This window comes from Strix uralensis, chromosome 5 (genome assembly GCF_047716275.1).
Source record: "Strix uralensis isolate ZFMK-TIS-50842 chromosome 5, bStrUra1, whole genome shotgun sequence".
NCBI classification, from domain to species: domain Eukaryota; kingdom Metazoa; phylum Chordata; class Aves; order Strigiformes; family Strigidae; genus Strix; species Strix uralensis.
In genome coordinates this window covers 43,505,333-43,525,702 of record NC_133976.1, presented here as the reverse complement: position 1 = coordinate 43,525,702, position 20,370 = coordinate 43,505,333, and the positions used below count along the sequence as shown (strand labels likewise).

The 20,370-nt window shown below is 39.1% G+C and overlaps 1 protein-coding gene across 3 annotated transcripts in view; it reads right to left on the bottom strand.

Moving 5' to 3' along the window:
* Nucleotides 1–20,370, bottom strand: part of ZDHHC17 (zDHHC palmitoyltransferase 17) — an 80,891-nt gene that overhangs the window by 50,653 nt on the left and 9,868 nt on the right. For all 3 annotated transcript variants that reach the window (XR_012629221.1, XM_074870630.1, XM_074870631.1), the window contains exon 2: nucleotides 8,755–8,858. Coding sequence is in view for 2 of the 3 variants with exons in the window: in XM_074870630.1 (XP_074726731.1) it covers nucleotides 8,755–8,858 (104 nt within the window). In the remaining variant the exon portion in view is untranslated. The remainder of the gene's footprint in view (nucleotides 1–8,754; nucleotides 8,859–20,370) is intronic.

Here is a 20,370-nt window from a genome sequence, read left to right as displayed (position 1 = left end):
CATAACAGCCTACTTAGGATCACATTGTTTTCAATTTCTTAGAGAAGTCGCACTAGAAATTATGAAAAATGCCAGAAGTTGCTGTCATACCTATAATCTTTCCAAACATTACAAAAGATCAGAGTATTGCATGCAGTACGTACTGATTGGCAACAAGCCTGTAAAATTTGGTCCCTCAGACCGAGTCAAAAAGCAGCAGTCATGAAAAATTTTGACAACAAAGGTTTGTTTTTAATCAGTTGGAGGTGGGGGCGAGAGAAGAGGTTTGCTTTAGGAAGACTTAAAAATATGCAAGCAGCTAAACAAGATACACATGTTCAGACACATAAAACTGCCAGGAAAAGTGATAAGGTTCTAAGTCTGGCCAATCTTGAGGCACACTATCTCCCAAGTCCCAGTCTAGATCAGCAGCGTGGCCTGATGAGTGCTTGTTCAAATGGCTTAACACTCCTGACTTTCCTCCCCTTAGCTGAAGCGGCCACTGAAACAGGTTAGGACTACTAAAGGCAGATCAGCCAAGAACAAAGAGTGAGAAGAGACAGTAGGAGAAACGGGGGAAAAGAAGGACTTCTGAAAGCAAGACAGCAAATTCTGATCTTACTGCAGTAGAGTATCACACCTGCATACTACAACATCTGGAAGTAACCTGGAAAGCAATACATATAGAATAGTAAAACACCCTTTTGTTGACAAGCTGTTCTACTCCAGCCAGCTGTTCTGACAACCCTTACTGCTGTAGACAAGCCTGCTGTCTTCATTTAAACAATTAACTGAAGCCATAATTTAAGAAACTATTAACCTACAGCCCTGCTATTAGGTTAGTATAAGTAGTACTACACAACAAGAAGGAATTATATTAGAGTATTCCAGGTTATTGGAAAGATACAAAGAACACAATAATGCTAACTTGTATAAAGTGTAAGAGGCAATCAAGCACACCTTTTGGGATTTTTCTTACATGTACTGGTTTTGGCTGGGATAAAGTTAATTTTCTCCATAGTAGCTCCTATGGTGCTGTGTTTTGGATTTGTGACTAAAATGGTGTTGATAACACACCGATGTTTTAGCTATTGCCAAGCAGTGCTTAGAGTCAAAGCCTTTTCTGTTTCTCATGCTGCCCTGCCAGCCACTAGGCTGGGGGTGCACAAGTTGGGAGGGGACACAGCCAGGACAGCTGAGCCCAACAGCCCAAAGGAGTATCTCATTTCACATGACACTGTGCTCAGCAATAAAAGCTGGAGGAAGGAGGAGGAAGGGGGACCTTTGGAGTTACAGCATCTGCCTTCCCAAGTAACTGTTAGGTATGATGGAGCCCTGCTGCCCTGAAGATGGCTGATCACCTGCCTAGTGATGGGAAGTGGGGAATTAATTCCTTGGTTTGCTTTGCTTGCAGGCACAGCTTTTGTTTTCCCTATTAAACTGTCCTTATCTCAACTCATGAGTTCTCACATTTACCCTTCCGATTCATTTCTCCATCCCACCAGAGGAGAGTGTGCCAGCAGCCAGCTGCCTACTAGGGTTAAACCACAACATCACTAGTGTTCAACTATCATAAGCCATACAAATTATTCAGATAACTGTCCTGTCAACCCAAAATGAACCTTCTTGAAAGTAACCTCTGATACCTAGTCAAGTTTTTGTAAGACCTAGGTATAACCAGGCAGACCTGCCACAGTCTTTGGGGGGGGGGGGGGGGGGGGCAGGTGAGTGTTTGTTCTTCGCAGTTTGGTGGGGGTGGGGTGGTGGGTTTTTTATTTTATTTCAAGCAAATCTCAGAAAATGGGACGCTGCTTTCTGAAGAACTTTGCTCAAGAGATACGAAAACAAAGGAGAGCTGTGGCAAGCATATAAATCAACTCTGCAGCCTGTTGAGGCAGAATGCTGCTGCCAAACCCCCTGCAGAAGCCCTGATAGGATGCTCTAATTTTGCTCCACCAATGTTTACAAATACCACCCTCTAGAATTCACCCATATACTGCTGTGAGGCCTTGGGCAAAGACTACTGCATGGCTTCAGACACAACAAGGAGCAGTAAGAAGGGATTCCTTGTCCAGGCTTAGCATCGTTGACTTCCCCTCCTCCACACTGGAAGGCAAACTGCAAGTCACACGTACTTCCTATCGCTTGGCCACAAAACAAAATCATGAAATTCTGCAATACATCAAAAGAGCCTTCCCAAGAAAACAAAACACTTTCCAAAAATTAAACTGAGAACAAGGTACATAGTAATTTTTTATTTAAGTCACCATCAGTTTGTCTGTTCCTAGCAATTTATTTTGGTATCTTGAACTCAATCATAACCAATTACAAAAGACATAACACACAAGATATAATTTAGTAACTCTTTGATTTAATACATTGGCACAAGAGGACCTAAGAATCTAGACAGACAAAATCTGCCTGGCAAAAAAGGTTAGGAATTTACAACAGTTTGCTCTTCTTCCAGGAAATAGCAGTCTCTGTACAATTAAATAAAACACTGAGGCAGTCATGGTTTCTTGAGCTCTGTCCTAGAAATGCAGCATTCTTCTCTCACATACTAACTACAGTCATCTTCCATCAGTTTGCTGCAGCTGACTTCACCTTACCTTCTCCAAGGGTTCATGACCCACTGTTAGATTACAAAATGAGAAAGTCAGCTACTTCAGGGACTCAGTATAATCATGCTTATAACATTGTTACAAAGGGCTCTATGCCCTTCAAGAAAGAAGAATGGAAGAAAAGATTCAAATCTTCACAGAAGATTGATGTATTAACAAATTTTCAGCATCTGGGTGAATTCTAGAGGGTGATGCTGTAAACATCAGTACAGAATATAATTAAAGCATACTATTGAGCTTGCCTTGTTCTGAAAGACTAGTTCTTCTGGGGCAAAAATACCATTGTGCAAGCTCATTTCATTATCACAGTCTCTAAGCCATTCTGGTAACTAACCTGTAACATTTTATTTGTAATTGCTTTGTAATTTTATTTGTAATTTGTAATAAAGATATTCTGAATTTAATACTTTCAAAAATAGTACCCTAGAAGCCTTTTGCATTTTAAATATGTAATCCATTTTTTAATCTTTTGTCTGCAAGCGCATTGACTCTTGGAAATAAGACACTGCCAGCTTTGCTGCATGATTAACATAAAATTTGGCCACAATACTAGGAAGGAATCTCTCTTCAGTGAGCACATCACCATGCCAACAAACAGTAGGTAAGTCAGGAGCTCACTCCCTCATCTTGCTATAATTTTAATGCCAATCAAAGCTGTTTTAACTGGAAATGCAATTAGTAGAAAAATGATCGTTTTTATCTTTGAAGTCTCATTCCCATGAATGATGGTGGTTAAATACTAACAAAGCCTTTCATAGTTCTCATGGTTTTTCGTGTTAAACAGTAAGACAATTTTGTTTTCAAGAGCAAAGGGGTAACTCAAGAGCTGCTTAATGAACCATTAACAGTGACCTGAAAGACAAGAAAAATTCAGCTCTTGTGTATGTTCCAAAGCCTCAAGTTGTCTAGACAGTTGTGGCTATATTACTACTGTGGTTAAAAAAATCCTACCCTTCCATGTGAACTTCTGATATATTTCACTTTCAGCAATATGAGCAAACGCCATGGGCACAAATGACCAGGCAGAAAGAATGGGTACCTGTGTCACAGCATGCCCATTCTCTCCTGTGAATAGCTGCAAAAAGCCAGGAGTAATTGTCACTTTGGCCAACTCTCATGAATTTGAGTTATTCCATATGTATCCTATCTTTTTTCTAATCAGTTACCCTATGAATTATGAGAAATGGTGAGGAAAAAAGCATGTTCTCAAATGTATCCAACAATTTTCCCTAAGCATGATTCAGCATTTCATATATCGTGCTGCACTATTTCACAACGCACACGACTTCATGTTGAATGATCTCAGTGAATAAAACTAACAGAAAAGTTAATCTTGTGATAATGAAATCATAACACTTGAGCACAAGGAATCAATCTTCCAGAAGTCACAAAAGCACTTGTTAATATCATTAATGTTTAATAGCCACGTTCATAATGGTTATTTAACATACTTTCAGCATAGTTGAAATTTGCTTAAGTTCACTACAAGCAGAAGGTACCTATTTACTCTCAACAGAACAGAAAATCACGATGCAAGGATTAATGTGTCTCAGATTCTGTTCTCCTAGTCATAACCTATCGTATACTTCTCTACCTGTGAAAATTAGCTACTTTCTGTAGTTTCATGTCTTAAAAGATTTAAAACAAAGGCAGCAACTTCAGGTTATTAGGTTAACACAGTACCTTCCCAAGACATAGGAGTTATGACCCAAAAGTTATGACTCCAGCCTTGGACGACCCAGGGCTACTGGTGCCAAAAGAGATAAAAATAAGCATACCTGACATATCTCCATTAAATTTCACTTTTAAAGCACTTAACAACTTGTTCTACATGACTCCATTCCCTTGCAGCTCCAAACAAGAGCACTGAATGTTATCACAGAGGAACAAAACCAGTACACAACCCACCCTGATTTTGTAGAGGCAGAGGAAATTCAAAGACCTTCTATGCAGTTATAAGCGAAGTACAGTAAGTATTAGTATGCAATGTTGCTCCACTGCAACAGCAAAGGCAAGAATGGATTATTTTTTTACTACTGCTTTGAAAACAGGTTTTCAAATACATGAGTGGCCTGCTTCTGCTGTCAGAAACACAAGAGAAACTTTTTATGAATCAAACAATCTTGCTATAACTGAATAAAAGATGCCAAGAGATTACACACACACTGTAACATCTGCAAGATGAATGGCTAAGACACTACTGCTTTTAACTAGATGCCCTTGGACATGTCTCTAACAAAGACAGTGAAAAGTGTCCCTTGTATCAATAGATATTAAAACCAAACACTATGATTTTTTACTCCAGCACAAGTTTCTGCAAATTAAATGCAGAGACACATTATATTTGGTATAAAGCATGCCTATGCTTCCCTATCTGTGGGAGAATTTATCAAGAACATAATGGGGAAAAAAAAACAAATACTGATAAAGTGTTTGCAATGAGAACATCAGCTGAACTGCTCTTTTCTAGACAAAGACGTAATTCCATTGTAAAAGATTATTAGATTTGTAGCTCTCAGTGTATGAGCATGTTAGTTTAACGTCCAATCTATAGATTAAGAAGATAAAGCACACAAACAGTTCAACAAGATACAAAACAATGAACAAATACTTCTGGAAAAATGTGTGGAGCTTGCAAGCTCTTATTTTCCCTTGCTGAAAAACATAAAAGCAAATGCATTATTTTACCAACATTGTTTTATTTCTCTGCAATCAAGTGCCAATAAACTCAGCATCTCAAACAGAATTCTACAGTCAAACAGCATCTATGAAGCACTGACGAGTTTTAAACCTTTTCATCCCATTTTTCATCAGCATCTTTAGACTTTAAGAAACTACGTTCCCCATTTTCACATACATTGCAAGAATAATGTAATTAGTTACTTTCACAGGAGAAACTTTTAATAATGTAACACACTGAATAAGAACAATGATTATGAAAAAAATTGAGTAATTACTTATATGACTGCTTCCTACTTGGATTATTTCAAATTTAATAGCAAACAATTCTATGCTATGGCAAAATGCACCTTCTTCCTGTCAAAAAGCCTGCAATTTAAGTGGTCTTACATGAAATGCCAAATCATTTTGGATGATTAACAGAGGAAGATACACAACTTCATTATTATAATTAGCTATCAGACCATTCCTGAGACCAACAGAATTTCATTTAACTAATGGTAAATACCCAGCTACCATCTGACTATCACACTAAAAAACCCATTATACTGTCTTGGGAAGTTTTGAAGTGTTCTGAAAATAATAACTGTACTGTCAATCCTTTGCTGAATGCTACATGTCTGGACTTGGGAAAAAACCCACCCAAATGAAGAGACTGAAAATAATTCTTAATCTATTTTGCCTCATCTTGCTTGAACTTAATGAACTGCTTGGGAAGGTGAGTTCTGGGAAACAGATGAGTGGGCTTTTTTACAAAACTTTGTGGCATCTTACTTACATTAGCACTGAATTAAGAAGTAAACAAAGTCAGCAGATATTTTAATCTAAGTGAATATTGATTTTTGAGGACAAATGGTAGAGGATAAGATCACCTATTTTTCATATATATAAAAGAGAAGTTATATTTCTACAAAAATGAATAATTACATCATTTTGATAGGAACTGTCTATCTTTTTAATAACACCGAATTATTAGCAGCATTATTTATTTTACTAGCCTTATGACATTCGGTGGGTTTATTTTCTGCCTTAAATTTCAGAGATTTTTCCCTTCAAGACAGCTGTTTCATATAACATGGCCTTCAAAGCCTAGTAAATACTTAAAATAAAGGCGAGTTCTCCTCCTAGTCATGGAAGTACTGTCTGGATACCACAATTTGATCATATACCCATGCTGACAGTCCCCCTTCCCTGTGACATTAACCATTAGGGCTATGATATCAAACTATAGTCCTCTTTGGTGAGATGTCATCCTCTCTATAAATCACATCTCACCATGACTGAGAAGGAACATAACTGTTAACTCACAGCCCAGTTGATCCTTGTTTGAGAAGACCAGAAAAGAATAACTCAGCTGAAAGCACAGACCAGCCTAAATTTGAGGGTTAATGGAGACAAATGCATTAAGAATGGAAGCAGGTAACTCATAAAACCACTTCTGCTGTCATATTTCCATGCTTTTAAGAAGCAGCTAGTTTGATGCTGTACCAATACTTTCATTTCTAAAAATCCCCTCATATGAGGATTACGGGTTGTAGTATTACTTGTGCTGGGTTTGTGAGTGTGTGGTGGGGTTTTTGGTAGCGGTGGAGGGGGCTACAGAAGTAGCCCTGTGTGAGAAGCTTCTCAAATCTCCCCCAGCTCCAAGTCAGACCCGCCTCTGGCCAAGGCCAGGACAATTAGCAACAGTGGCTGTGCCTCTGATAATGTATTTAAGGGGAACCCGAGAGGAAGAGGGGTTGTGAGGAGTTGCGAGGAGGACTCCTATGCAAACCCCAAGGTCAATGGAAGAAAGGAAGAGGAAGGGAGGGTTGTGCGCCAGTGTACAACACCCTGGAGCTTGTGGTGAGAAGGCAGGGCCGTCCCCCCTGCCCCCTACAGCCCATGGAGGACCCCACGCTGGAGCAGGTAGCTGTGCCTGAAGAAGGCTGGGACCCCAGGGGAAGAAGCCCCTGCTGTTGTAGTTCAGCGCTAGGACGACTACAACACATGGGAGTGACCCACACTGGAGCAGCACACAAACTGTTGTGGCCCATAGGAAGAACTCATGACAAAGTTTGTGGAAGACTGTCTCCTGTGAGAGGAGAACTATGCTGGAACAGGAGAAGAATGTGAGGAGTCATGTGTGTGTGTGTGCGTGTGTCCCGAGAAGGAAGAAGCAGCAGGACTACCTGCACCCCCCATTCCCTGCCCCCCTGCAGGAGGGGAGGAGGTAGAGAAATTGGGAACAAAGCTGAGCCCAGGAAGAAGGGAGGGATGGGGGAAGATGTTTTAAGATATGGTAATGCTTCTCACTGTCCTATTCTGTCTGTTAAGTGGTGGTGTTGTTAGTGTCTGAATTAAACTGATGTTCTTTTTTCCCCCTCCCCCTAACGAGTCTGTCTTTTGCCTGCAACTGTAATGGGTGAATCATTCATCCCTGCCCTTATCTCAATTCCCGAGTCTTTTGCTTTATTTTCTCTTTGCCAGTCCTGAGGGAGAAGGGGTGAGCAAGCAGCTGCGTCAGGCTCAGCTACCCTCTGGGCTTAAACCACAACATACTATTTAAGTATTTAGAGCAACAAATGCAGAGTCAGCCAACATCTATTTCAGGAAGTTAAACTCCTCACAACTCAAAACAAAAGTGAAGGAAAGCACATACTTCCTAAACCTAAAGTGGGGCCTGTGTCACATGCAGAGCCGCAAAGCTGCTTTCAGTTGGAAGAGATGCCTTTTAGGAAAAAAAGGAAAGAAAAATTTTCTTTTAAAAAGAAAAATAGCTCAGCAAGATACATAATAGTTTAAGCATTCAAATTAACAAGAAAAACAAAAATCTTACAAAACTTTCTTAGCTCACTGAAGAAAAGTGACAGCAGTGGTGGTTTCTGAATGGTAAATGATAGCAAGCTGAAAAGTAGTGTCATGACAATTCTTCAGAAAGTCTTGTGAGTTAGTATGTAGTACAGGACTGTGTAGAAGACAAATTTATATAATTCATCTGCATTAAGAATGCAATTATTAAATTTGCACACAGTTTACTCCTACAATCCTTTTTTGGCAATAAACTTAATTTCATAGCAGCACTGAAACTGCAGAATCAGACAATGAAAGAAGGTAGATACACATTCCTTCTAACCTATAAAGTAAACCCTTGTGTTTGCGTATCAGTGTTGCCCACTTACCTCTTAATCATCACCTACAGAAAATAAACATCAGTACCACCAGGAAGAAAACTGACTGTATGTTCTCTTCCAACAGCATGTCCAGCAACCACCTGTATTGACAGCTTACCATAATTCCTCCCACATATTTTCATACAATGCTCATAAATTTGTCGTAACAGTAATTTGGTAGAGTTAATTTCTGAAATCTTCCACTACTGTATCTACAAATACAGTTCACCTTCCACTTTATACAAGTAAAAAAAAAAAATCTATTTTACTATTTTTTAACTAATACAGACACAAACAAAGCTAACACTCAAAAATAAACTTACTGTGTGGCTTTGACAATGTCCCAAGTGCTGTAATCATCCATGTGGCTTTTCCGTCCAAGAGATTCACTATATCCATGGTTGTAATGGCTTTGGGGCTTTATTTCCTAAAAAAGACACACTTGCCATTAGAACACCAAAGTCAGCATTACTCAAGTTTCTCAGAGAAAAAAAAAATAAAAAAATCTATAAGTAAAACTAAAACCAGTACCCAAGTTCAGTGTACTATAAAGCTACCTAAATCTGAGGGTGGTAAGCTGACTGGCCACATATCTACATTTTGCAAAGCGGGCTGCCATATTCCCTAGTATAGATTTCAAACACCCTCCAGAAAACACCACTTGTAATAGAGTTCTGCCAAATCCTATGCTGGGGTGTTTTCACAGAATGTTAACAAAAAGTAACAGCATTTTTTTTTTTGTTTTGGACGGATTCTTTTGTTTGTTTTTATAAATGCAACATAGCATAACTAAAAAAAAGCTATAGGCCATAAACTGAGAGTGTCTCACTCTGCTGCTACAAACAAACCTTATACTTCAAATAGCATAGCAAATACCTTCTAGAAAATAAATAATTGGGCATCATTAATACCAAGGACAAGAACCTACTGATACTTTATTGATTCTTCAACTTCAGTTGCAGCTTCAGAAGTGATCTGTGTATGTTTAACCTATGGGTCTCAAATAAATGGCATTACCATGACATGTTCTCCACCAGATACAGCTCCCTACAAACCTAATTCTTTCGATGAAGGGCAACACTTCAACCCTCAATGCTTCCCTTGGTGGAATTTATATTAAAACACTGTATTGACAGATCACTAGGGCAGCAACATACCATTTTTCTTTACAAACTGCATGCATGTGACAGTCAGCTCAGCAAGCTGAAATTGAACGATGAATTTTATACAGCTTGTAGACAATTTTCCATTTGTTACAAATACCATCACTGATTGCCTCTGTTTATCAACTGTGCAATTCAGCATAGCTACATAAAAAAAATGCATGAGAACTGCAACAGTGTAGCAAAAAAAAGCAAGCTCCCTGAAAGTTTAATAATCAACTGAAGTGCATTTTTAGAAATATATTATTTACTTTTACTCAGTTTTCCCCAACACAGTTTCATGAGCAGAAATTTTGTTTCTTTAATCTATACATGGAAGCACTTTTAAACACCTTATGAAAGGTGTTTAATTAAGATTCCAACTTCCACTTAGTTATTAAAATGAGTGATCATCTTTTTCATTATTATACTAGACAGATTTTTATTTTTTTGAAATAAAGATACCCTGAGTCAAGGCAATAATGATATAATACACCTAACCTTAACAAGGATTTGCAGTCACAAATTCCCACCACCTTCTCTCCAAAGAGGCACACGTTGCCCTGCTAGCTTAAGTGACTAAGACACATATTAGGACTAGGGAGTCTTCCTATTGCCAAGATGAGCAGGGCTCCCCATTTCTCACATTCTCTCAGTTGTGCACTAATTTCTGCAAAGGAGCTGCTGGTCACAACCAGAGTAACTTCTTACTGTGTCCAGTTGTGGCTAGGTGTTTTCTAGCTTCCCATGACAACATTAGGCAGCTCTCTATCGACTGCAATGGGAGGTTAGGTACTGAGCTTGCATGCAGACAAGTAAACCGCCCTTGGTTTTCTCAGCCTGGAGTTTACTCAGCTGTATAAACACAATAGATTAACTGGATGCTGGTAATCAAATCAGTTATTACAAATTTTTCTTATTATTTTAAAGATATTTCTACCCTAAAATTATTACATGCATTATCTATCCCTTTTAGAAAGGTAAAAAAAGACTTAAGTCTGAAAACCACATTTTAAATATCTTTTTCCAGATTTCAACATACTGAAGGGCCACTTAAGCAGAAGTCTCAAAACTTATACCAGTTATAACCTCAGAGTAAACTATGAATAAAGTAGTATAGTTGCAAATCCCAAAACTCTCAGTATTAATCTCAAAACCGAAGAACTTCAGTTGATCATGTTAGTATTTGTTACATACAATGTACCTGTTTCACACAGGAAAAAAAAATCAAATTAAAAGATATTCTAATGCATTAAGTATATTTTGTATTACTAAACTGTACTAAATTAATATAGTAATTTATAGTTAGAACATTTATGGCATTTTATACACCAAGAAAATCAAGTGTTTAGAGCTTTAAAACCAGAACATAGTAACACACTGAGAACTAGCGCAGCAAGTCTTCATTTTCAAAATAGATTTATTCTTATGCACAGACATTTCTTCTGAAAAATAAAGTTTTCAATTTCACACAGTACCTAAATGATCAGAGTACATATTTTCTTGACCACAATGTTATTTTGTGGCATTCAATTTTTCTTACTAAGCCTGAAAAACTAACTAGATAAAACAATTAAGCATTGCCAGCCCAGCAGGAAGGTTGCTGCTCTGTTGCCATCTCTACAGGAGAGAGCATCTTAAAACTGTAGCAGGGCATCTGCTGTCATCCAAATCACACATACAACCAATTCTCTTACTATCCAGAAACATAACTTCACTTTGTAATTGAAGAAGCCAGCAGTTTAACCAAACCTTTTTTTCCCCAGCTAAAAAAGCCAGAGTGTCATCTGGAGTAAAAATGCTGGAAAGATACCAGAGGACATTTCAAAAAAAAAAAAAAAAACCAAAAACCACCAAACATAAGAGAAGGCTAAATTCATTATTTTTTCCCATGTGATTTTCCCTCTTCCGTCATATTAGAAAAAAAGCAGGATTTATACCATCTCTGTTCACCTCTCTGTACACCACACAATTGCAGCAGGATTTTACATATCAAATTGTAATGCTCAGACCCTGAAAATCTAAAGGGTAAGTCAAGTAGCAGAGTCCAGAACAAAAGAAATTCTCTGTCCTAGAGCATCTTGATGAGCAGATAGTAGTTCAGAGTATTTCTTAGCCTTCCACAGCTACTGGAAGGGAAGAAGTCTCTCTTCTGGTTATTTAACCACTATTAAAAGCTAACTGAGAAACTTGGGTTATTTTTCAGACAGATGTTAATTTACCAGGGAACACTATTTCTCTTAAACTGCATTTTCCTGACCACTTCAAGCACACAAACCAGGCTTCTGTTCCCTTGAGCCTGTACTAGCCAGTCAAGAGAGCCATTCATTTACAAGCAGTGTAAATTTATGTCAGTCTAAAGTGACCATGAAACCACAGCCTTATGATAATAATGCTTTCACAAAAAGGTTTATGGGAATATAGCAAAATCTTAAGTATTAACTATTAACCATGTAAATTCAAAAAAAGTGACAGATGATATTCCTAAGATTCCCCTACAGCTTATCTACTACTTTTACTAAGGACTTGAAGGTAATGACAGTACCCTTAACTTTTTTTAAAAATGTAATTTTAAATCTCCTTTTGTACTGAGAGCATCTCTGAACTACTCTTTTTATGCTGAAACTTTTAGTTTTTGTTGTATTAATGCAAAATAGCCAAAGTGATTAAAAAGTTAGATTTGAGGTGATGGCAAATATGACTACCTGACACAAAATGAACAAGCAAGAAACAGTTCTCTCCCTCTTTTCCCCCAGTATATATATCAACAGTTACAATACTTTAATATAAAGACTCACAACAAATATAAAGTGAACCCTATGTTTCCCGATTTACTAAAAGAATTGAGTTTATATTTTATATTTAAAAACAGTTGAAACAATCCCTAAAATCCTGAAAGGTATATGAACATCAAAGCCTCCAATATCATATAACAGAGTCTTCTAACCACAGCCTGTGGAAAAAGGATGACTTCAGATTTGCCTGAAAAGAAGATGTAAATACAGCTCATTTTGGAATTAAACCGCTTAAGACAAATTCCAAGAAAGCATATCAAATCTGAATCCTCACCCAATACAGTCAGATCTCTGCAGCCTGGACACAGATTCCAAAGCTTAAGAGTCAAAATTTACCACTTTTTTATCTATGCAACTTGACAGTTGCATGTTGGCCGCAGTAGCATGCTGGCTACGATCAGTGCTATTCTACAGGATGTAACTCTCACCTGGCATTGCAAGTGCCTAGCTCACAACTGATCTGCAGAGTAACTTTTGAGTTCCCAAGCCAACAAGCTGCCAGGAATCAAAATAAAAGAGAATGTGTATTTTGTGAATCACAGTAGGTTGTGGTTTGAACTCAGCCGGCAGCCAATCGCCACATGGCCAGCTGTTCACCTCCCCCCTCCCCGGTGAAATACGGGAGGAACAAAAGAAGAAATCTGTAGGTCGAATAAAAAAAATTTACTAATAGTAACAAAACAACAGTAACAATAGTAAGTCCAAAACGGGTAAAATGCAGCAGTGGCTTACTGAGCATGGCAACAGGTACACACCACGCCGACCCGGAAACCAAAAACAGCACACGTGAGAGCGCACACGTCCGCCTATATACTGAGCATGACATCACGTGATATGGAATGTCCCAATGATCAATCGGGACCCGACCCTCTAGCTGTGCTCCCTCTCAGCCCTGGGCAGTGTGCCCAGGTGGCCAAGAAAGCCAACGGCATCCTGGCTTGTATTAGAAATAGCGTGACCAGCAGAAGTAGGGAGGTGATAGTGCCCCTGTACTCTGCACTGGTGAGGCCACACCTCACCAGTGTGTCCAGTGGTGTCCAGTTTTGGGCACCTTAATACAAGAGACATATCGAGGTGCTGGAGCGAGTGCAGAGGAGGGCAACGAAGCTGGTGAAGGGCCTGGAGAACAAATCCTATGAGGAGCGATTGAAGGAGCTGGGACTGTTTAGTTTTGAGGAAGAGAAGGCTGAGGGGAGACCTCATCACTCTCTACAGCTACCTGAAAGGACACTGTAGAGAGGTTGGTGCTGGTCTCTTCTCACAGGTGATTAGTGACAGAACAAAAGGGAACGGCTTTAAACTGCAACAGGGGAGGTTCAGACTGGACATTAGGAAAAAATTTTTCCCAGAAAGAGTGGTCAGACAGTGGAATAGGCTTCCAAGGGAGGTGGTGGAGTCACCATCCCTGGATGTGTTTAAGGGTCGTTTAGATGAGATGTTGGGGGATATGGTGTAGGGGAGAACTTTGTAGAGTAGGGCTGATGGTTGGACTCGATGATCCCAGGGGTCTTTTCCAACCTGAATGATTCTGTGAAAGTTAACTCTATCCTGGCCGAAACCAGGACACAGTAACATTTGCTTCACCCAGTGATAGGTGATTTGGACCAAGTCACTGCAAACAATGCTGTTACACACTATGCTCAGCTGACAAGGAAAAATATAAGAGAGGTAAGGCAGCAGCTAGGAACAAGAGAGAGCCTCTTCATTCCTAAAATTTTTATTCAGGGTTCTGAAAATCCCATGCAGGGTTAGGGCACAGTATTATAAATGCAGAAAAGTAATTTCTCCTAGTTATTCTAGAAATAATGATTTAGAAAGAAATAACGGAAGACTAACATTAAGAGAATCTAATATGGGTCTACAGCATTTTAGCTGGGCAAGTTACCAGTAAACAGGAAATCAACTGATAGCATGAAGCAGGAGACCATTATAAGACCTACAAGTGAATCCAAACCAGATTTCCACTCACGGTGTTGTCTCAGAGTCTACCGAACACAGCTAACAAACACTTTCCTTGAACCTTCAGCTTCTGATTTTGTAGTCCCTATCAGCCTTAGGCATTTTAGAGAACAATTTGGTTATTTACGTCTCTGCTTATGAAGCCTACTAGTTTGACTAAACATCCACTTTGCAGGAAACTAAACATGTTGTATTCAACATGATTAAGCTTCCCAGATGTCATGGCTTGTGAAATACCAGTACTTAGTCAACAGAACTCAACTGCTAGCTAACTCTGCTTTTACAAAGAATATATATACACCAATGGAAAAAAACCAGAAACAAGCGGATTTCAAATTACTTCAAACTAGTACAACCTTATGCCTGACATGTATTTAGTCTTATCATTACAGTCACTTCAAACTGAAGTGCAAAGCTCTTCTTAGTTATTCAATGCACAGCACTGAAACCCAAAAACCTCTTAAAACTCACAATGAAGTTCCAATTATGTCCTTTTTAAAGAAAAAAAAGTTCTGCAATTTCTAATATAAAATATGGACAAATGTTTTCTGAAGCATCTGTTGCTCAAATGATAAGAGAATAAACATAAGTTCTTCTTCGTATCTATCCAGCCAGTGGTCAAATTCCACCATGTGTCTCTGTAGTTATTTGGAAAGTATGAATGAGAAAACCGGAGCATGGTGATTGTTTCAGTTGACTATACTACATTGTTGCAAACACAACCTGAAAGCAGACAAGATCTTCAAAAGCCACTTGGGTAATTCCTCCCTCTCAAGGACTGCAACAGTATACTTAAACCATTACGTTTGCAACAAGGAGTCAGTCAGCCCTAAGACAACCCAACATTTAAAAGTGAAAAAGCAAAGCAACATAAGCAAGGATTTCAACTCAGTCACTTAATAGAACTTGTAGAGACACCGAAACTCCTCATAAGCCTATACATGTGTTGTGGTTTGAGCCCAGAGGGCAACTGAGCACCACACAGCTGCTCACTCACCCCTTCCCCTTCAGGAATGGGAAGGAGAAAATAAAGCAAAAGGTTTGGAAATCAAGATAAGGACTGACGGGATGACTCACCCATTATGGTCACAGGCAAAAGACAGACATCGAAAAAAATCAGCATCAGATTAATTTGAATACCACCACCAATTTAGCGATCAGAACAGAGCAGGACAGTGAAAAGCATTAACACATCTTAAAAACACCTTCCCCTCCTCCCTTCTTCCCAGGCTCAGCTTTGCTCCCAATATCTCTACCTCGTCTCGCCCAGCAGTGCAGGGGAGCGGGCAGGGGATGAGGTTATGGTCAGTTCCACCGCTCCTTCCTCCTCAGAGGGAGGACTCCTCACACTTCTCCTGCTCCAGCATGAGGGCCCTCCCACAGGAGACAGTCTTCCAGGAACTTTCTCCAACATGAATGCTTCCCACAGGCTGCAGCTCTTCCCAAGATGCTCCAGCCTGGGTCCCTCCCATGGGCTGCAGTTCTCCCAGCAACAATTTCAACAGCAGGCACAGCCACCTGCTCTGGCATGGGGTCCTCCATGGGCTGCAGGTCAGCATCTGCTCTACCATGGACCTCCATGGGCTGCAGAGGGACAGCCTGCCCTCCCCCCATGGGCTGCAGGGGGGTCTCTGTCCTGGCTCACCTCGCCCTCGCCCCCCCCCCCCCCCCCCCCCCAGCCCCTTTTCTTCCACTGACCTTGATGTTTGCAAAGGTGGCTCCTTCACAACTCTTCCTCACAACTCCCATTCCTCCTCTCCAGGTTCCCCTTTTTAAATACCTTACCACAGAGGCACAGCCACCATTGCTAATTGTCCCAGCCTTGGCCAGAGACAGGTCTGACTTGGAGCTGGGGGAGCTTTAAGAAGCTTCTCACAGGAGCCACCTCTGTAGCCCCCTCCCCTGCTACCAAAAACCCCACCACATACACAAACACATTTGCATATATTCACCCATTATAAACTTTGTAAAAGACATGGCTTAGAACCATACCAAAGCTAAAGAACTAGCAAACACTTAACCTTTCTACCAGCTTTTCTGGCAAGGTTTAAATTTTTTCATGTTTAGCATCGCAATTTAAAAGACTGTGGATTTTAAACACAATTTCTCTCTATATGCATTGCTACCCAATATAATGGCTTCAGCACAGCCACAGCCATCAAATACTGCCATAATAGGTGTAGGCATGGCTCTAAATCAGCAGCAGGCTACCTGAACAAAGCTGCCCATGCCTAGGCATCGCACGTCCTGTTCAGTCCTGGTAGGACTGACTACGGTGGTCTTATACATCAGGGGTGAATCTTCCCTATGTTGGTCATTCTGCATCAGCAGCTAGGCGAGAAAGAAATCATAAGTATGACCTTCAGACAGCATCTATTTTCAGATTTTAACAGAAGATTAAAACACACAAAACACAGATTACTTCCTCCAACCTGTTGGACAGAACAGGCAGTTCTGCTTAAAAATCCTATATTGATCTAGATCACTTGCCCACCATTATTAAAAGAACAGGAATAAGCATTAAAAAAAGAGATAAAAATAATGATTTATATCATGTTTACATCCTGCCTTTTACAGAACTTTGTGAATTGTCAGTTTTACTGTCACCATTTGGCTTTTAAGTTCTCACCTAAAACAGGAAAGAATGAATCTCCTCTAAATTCATACACCCTCATACAAATTTTAAGAAAAGTTAAAATTATTTAAACTACTATGATTTTTTTAAATATATGACATCGATAATGAAGTAACACTTTGAGCCTAGAACATATACAACGGTACTCCTTAGTATTAAAATATTTTTCCTTTATGATGAAAATATTTATTCCAGGAAGACTTAATTTTACAATTATGATCTACTGTTAAAAACTACTAACAGCTAATTCAAAGATTAAAAACTAACTGAAATCCAAAGGCATTTATTTTTTGATATTTTGATCTCTACTGACAATGGCTTCTCCCCAGCTGAAAGTCAGGAAAACTAACTAGAAGGTAGTAGAGCAGAGGCCTGATTTCACTGATTTACAATAAGCAGGTTGCAAACACTAAATCTCTGCTTGCTTCATCATTTTTCAAGGAGCCACTTCCAAGTGTGACTTGAGCCAAATTAGCAGTTTACCATTCCTAAAAGAGAAAGGTCATTTCTCTGCCCATTCTCCCCCACTGCTCTTGGCTCTGTGCTCCTGCTGCCTAACTCAAGCTAGCTTTGGTACTTGGAACTGTGGTCACAGTGACTGAGCCCACTCAATTCATTAGAGGGGAAAAAAAAAATTAAACATGAAAGAAAAACCTGATTCTTTTACTAGGACAGCAAGTTGAATCTGTTTCTCATGTGAAAAGACAGCCTCCAGAGCCACCAGTGGAGGGAAAGCAAGTAAAGACAAGGTAGCAAGAACATTTTGGCAGCTTCCAATTGTTAATTTGACTAAGTAATCACGGAAAAACATACTCCAGCTTTTAAATATTCAAGGAAGTCAGGCTGACAGGATGAAGAAAATGATGCTAATTCTAGAAACTGGTAGAGTTGGTTGGCTTAGAAGGTTGCAAGAGAGACAGATTTTACTTATTTACGAAAATCAAATTTGGTTCCCCAATTACTACCACAGGTCACTCCTACTAGACGAGCTTCCCACTTCAGTGACTATCCTTTGACAGTGCCCTAATCACTCATATGCATCTGTGACTAGTTTGTCATTACTCATTAGTCACAAAATGTGCAGATTGCTTGTGCAGATTGCTTGCACAGATGCAGGGTAGGAAAAAACTCAAAAGAGTGAGAATAAGGCTAAAGGAAAAAAGGTGTTTTGGAAAAAAGAAACACAGTAGAGGAGAAAAGGGAACCTCCTCTGGAAAACAGGACCAATAAGATGGAGAAACAGAAGGTAAAGCAAAAAATGAAAAATAACTCCAAGGGAAAAAGGAAAAAGTGCAGGGCAGATGGCAAAAAAGTAAGCACAGGTCCCAAGAATGAGCACTAACAATACCAGCATTCCCAATCAATTCTTCTCAAACAAATGTGCAACTAAATTTATGCTCATTTTCTCTCAGTATTCAATTTTTTCCAATAAAAAGCCAAAATGAAATAAGCTTAAGGAGAATTCTGAGAACAGTATTTGTAGAAAAAAAAACTCAGAAGTTACACATGAAAGAATAAGATGACCAAGACTGAATTATTCTGAGATAGCAATTTCATAATTCACAATTATATATAGCAGGAGGATATGAATAGGTCAATACGCCTGCTTGGACATAAGGGAGGGAGGAAAATACTGCTGCTTACAGCTGCTACACATGGCTCTGGTAGGCATTAACAGATGGCTAGGACTGCTTTTCCTTTAACATTATGCAATATTGCTGCAAGGAAGCAATACCATGATCAAAGTCAGACACTCAAATTCTGGCTGGTGACCAAAATAATTGACACTTAAAGAAAAAAATACTAACAAGTTCTAAAATAAAGATGTAGAAATAAAAGCACTACCTTCCAAAAAATATTGCATACTATTTCCTTTGTTTCTTAATGAAAATAGAAGAAATCATATCCTTTTTTTAGTTGATGACTACGCTATTTCCATATCTGGCAGCAGTTAAAAGAATCATGATAAAATTGGAAGTGACTGCCACTATTTCAGAGAAGCTAATAAAATAATCCTCATGTATCTGTGTTATGTTTAACGGGGACTACTGGAGGTTAATATTAAGGAATTCCTTTACCCATAATGGTGTGTTCAATTTCTCTGTTCTTCATTTGTTAGCATATAGTGCTTTCTAGCAAGCTTACCCAGCTTTCCTCCTACTTTTAAGAAGTGCAAGAATCTATACAGACACATTTATTTATAGTAATTTACATATTAAACACCCACATTAGTTTATGTACATATAAATACTATCCACTCATGCACCAGCATTAATAGAAGAATGCTCACAAAATAAGTACAAGCAAATCAATTCATCACAATCTTAAAAAAGATACTGCTGGTACTTATTCTAACATTTTTAATGGAAGTTCCTCTTCTAAAGTTTATGCCCCTACCCCTTCACCTAAATCTGCAATACAGAAAGTCGCAGAGGCTACAGTGATCATGGCTTAATTTTAGAGACAATCACATTTAATTCTTTAGAGGCATAAGAGTAGTTTTTTCTTCTCTAGAAACAGCAGCAAAAATTAGGGGGAAGCCAGTAACAGGTAATCTGACTAACTGTTGACTGTCATCAGGTGGAAGCAGACTGATCCTTCTCATATCCACATGAAGTCCTAGCCAGTAAATAAGAGTTCTGCAGGGCTGTATAGATTCATCAGTTTGAGGAGCCAGAGACTTCAGCAGCTATCAGCTGTTAGATTGTCTGAGCTGAGATGATGTATAATACACCTTCAGTTTAGCTAACACATGCTAGGAAACTTCCACCTAAACCAGATTACATTCTCCATGAAAAAAAAAAGCGTGCAATACCACTTTTTTTTAAAAAAATATTAACACGTCATTAACACATTTATATAGTATCAGAGTCACCTTACTCGGACCCTTACAATTTATGCTGGGGTTCTCCCTGCTCCCTATTACAGCACTAAATTACCCAGAATAACATGACAAAACCCGCCCCCCCCTTCCATTCAATGACAATTCTGTCACCATTTTCCATTACTTTTCACATTTGGCAACATCCTGTGAAGTTCAATTGGTTTCCCTCCTTAAGTTTCTGCACGGTTTCTTGACACACCAATGGAAAAGATGCATTCATGAAAAACCCTGGAGAAACCAACTGTAGAATACATACACAATGAAAAAAAAAAATCTGTGCCTAATAACCTGGGGTTTTTGAAAGCAAGTTACATTTTAAATTGAAAATGCTTTCTTTAAAAAGCAGTGAAATAGATTGAAAAAAGCCTCAAATATGCTAAAGTAGTCCTTTTGCTGATACAGAGTTCCACTCACAAGCAACAGTCAGTCAGCCATTACACAGAGAGAATAATCCTGCATACTCTCCAACACAGATTTAATTTTTTACATAACGAGTTAGGGATGCTCAACTAGAGCCCTTAATC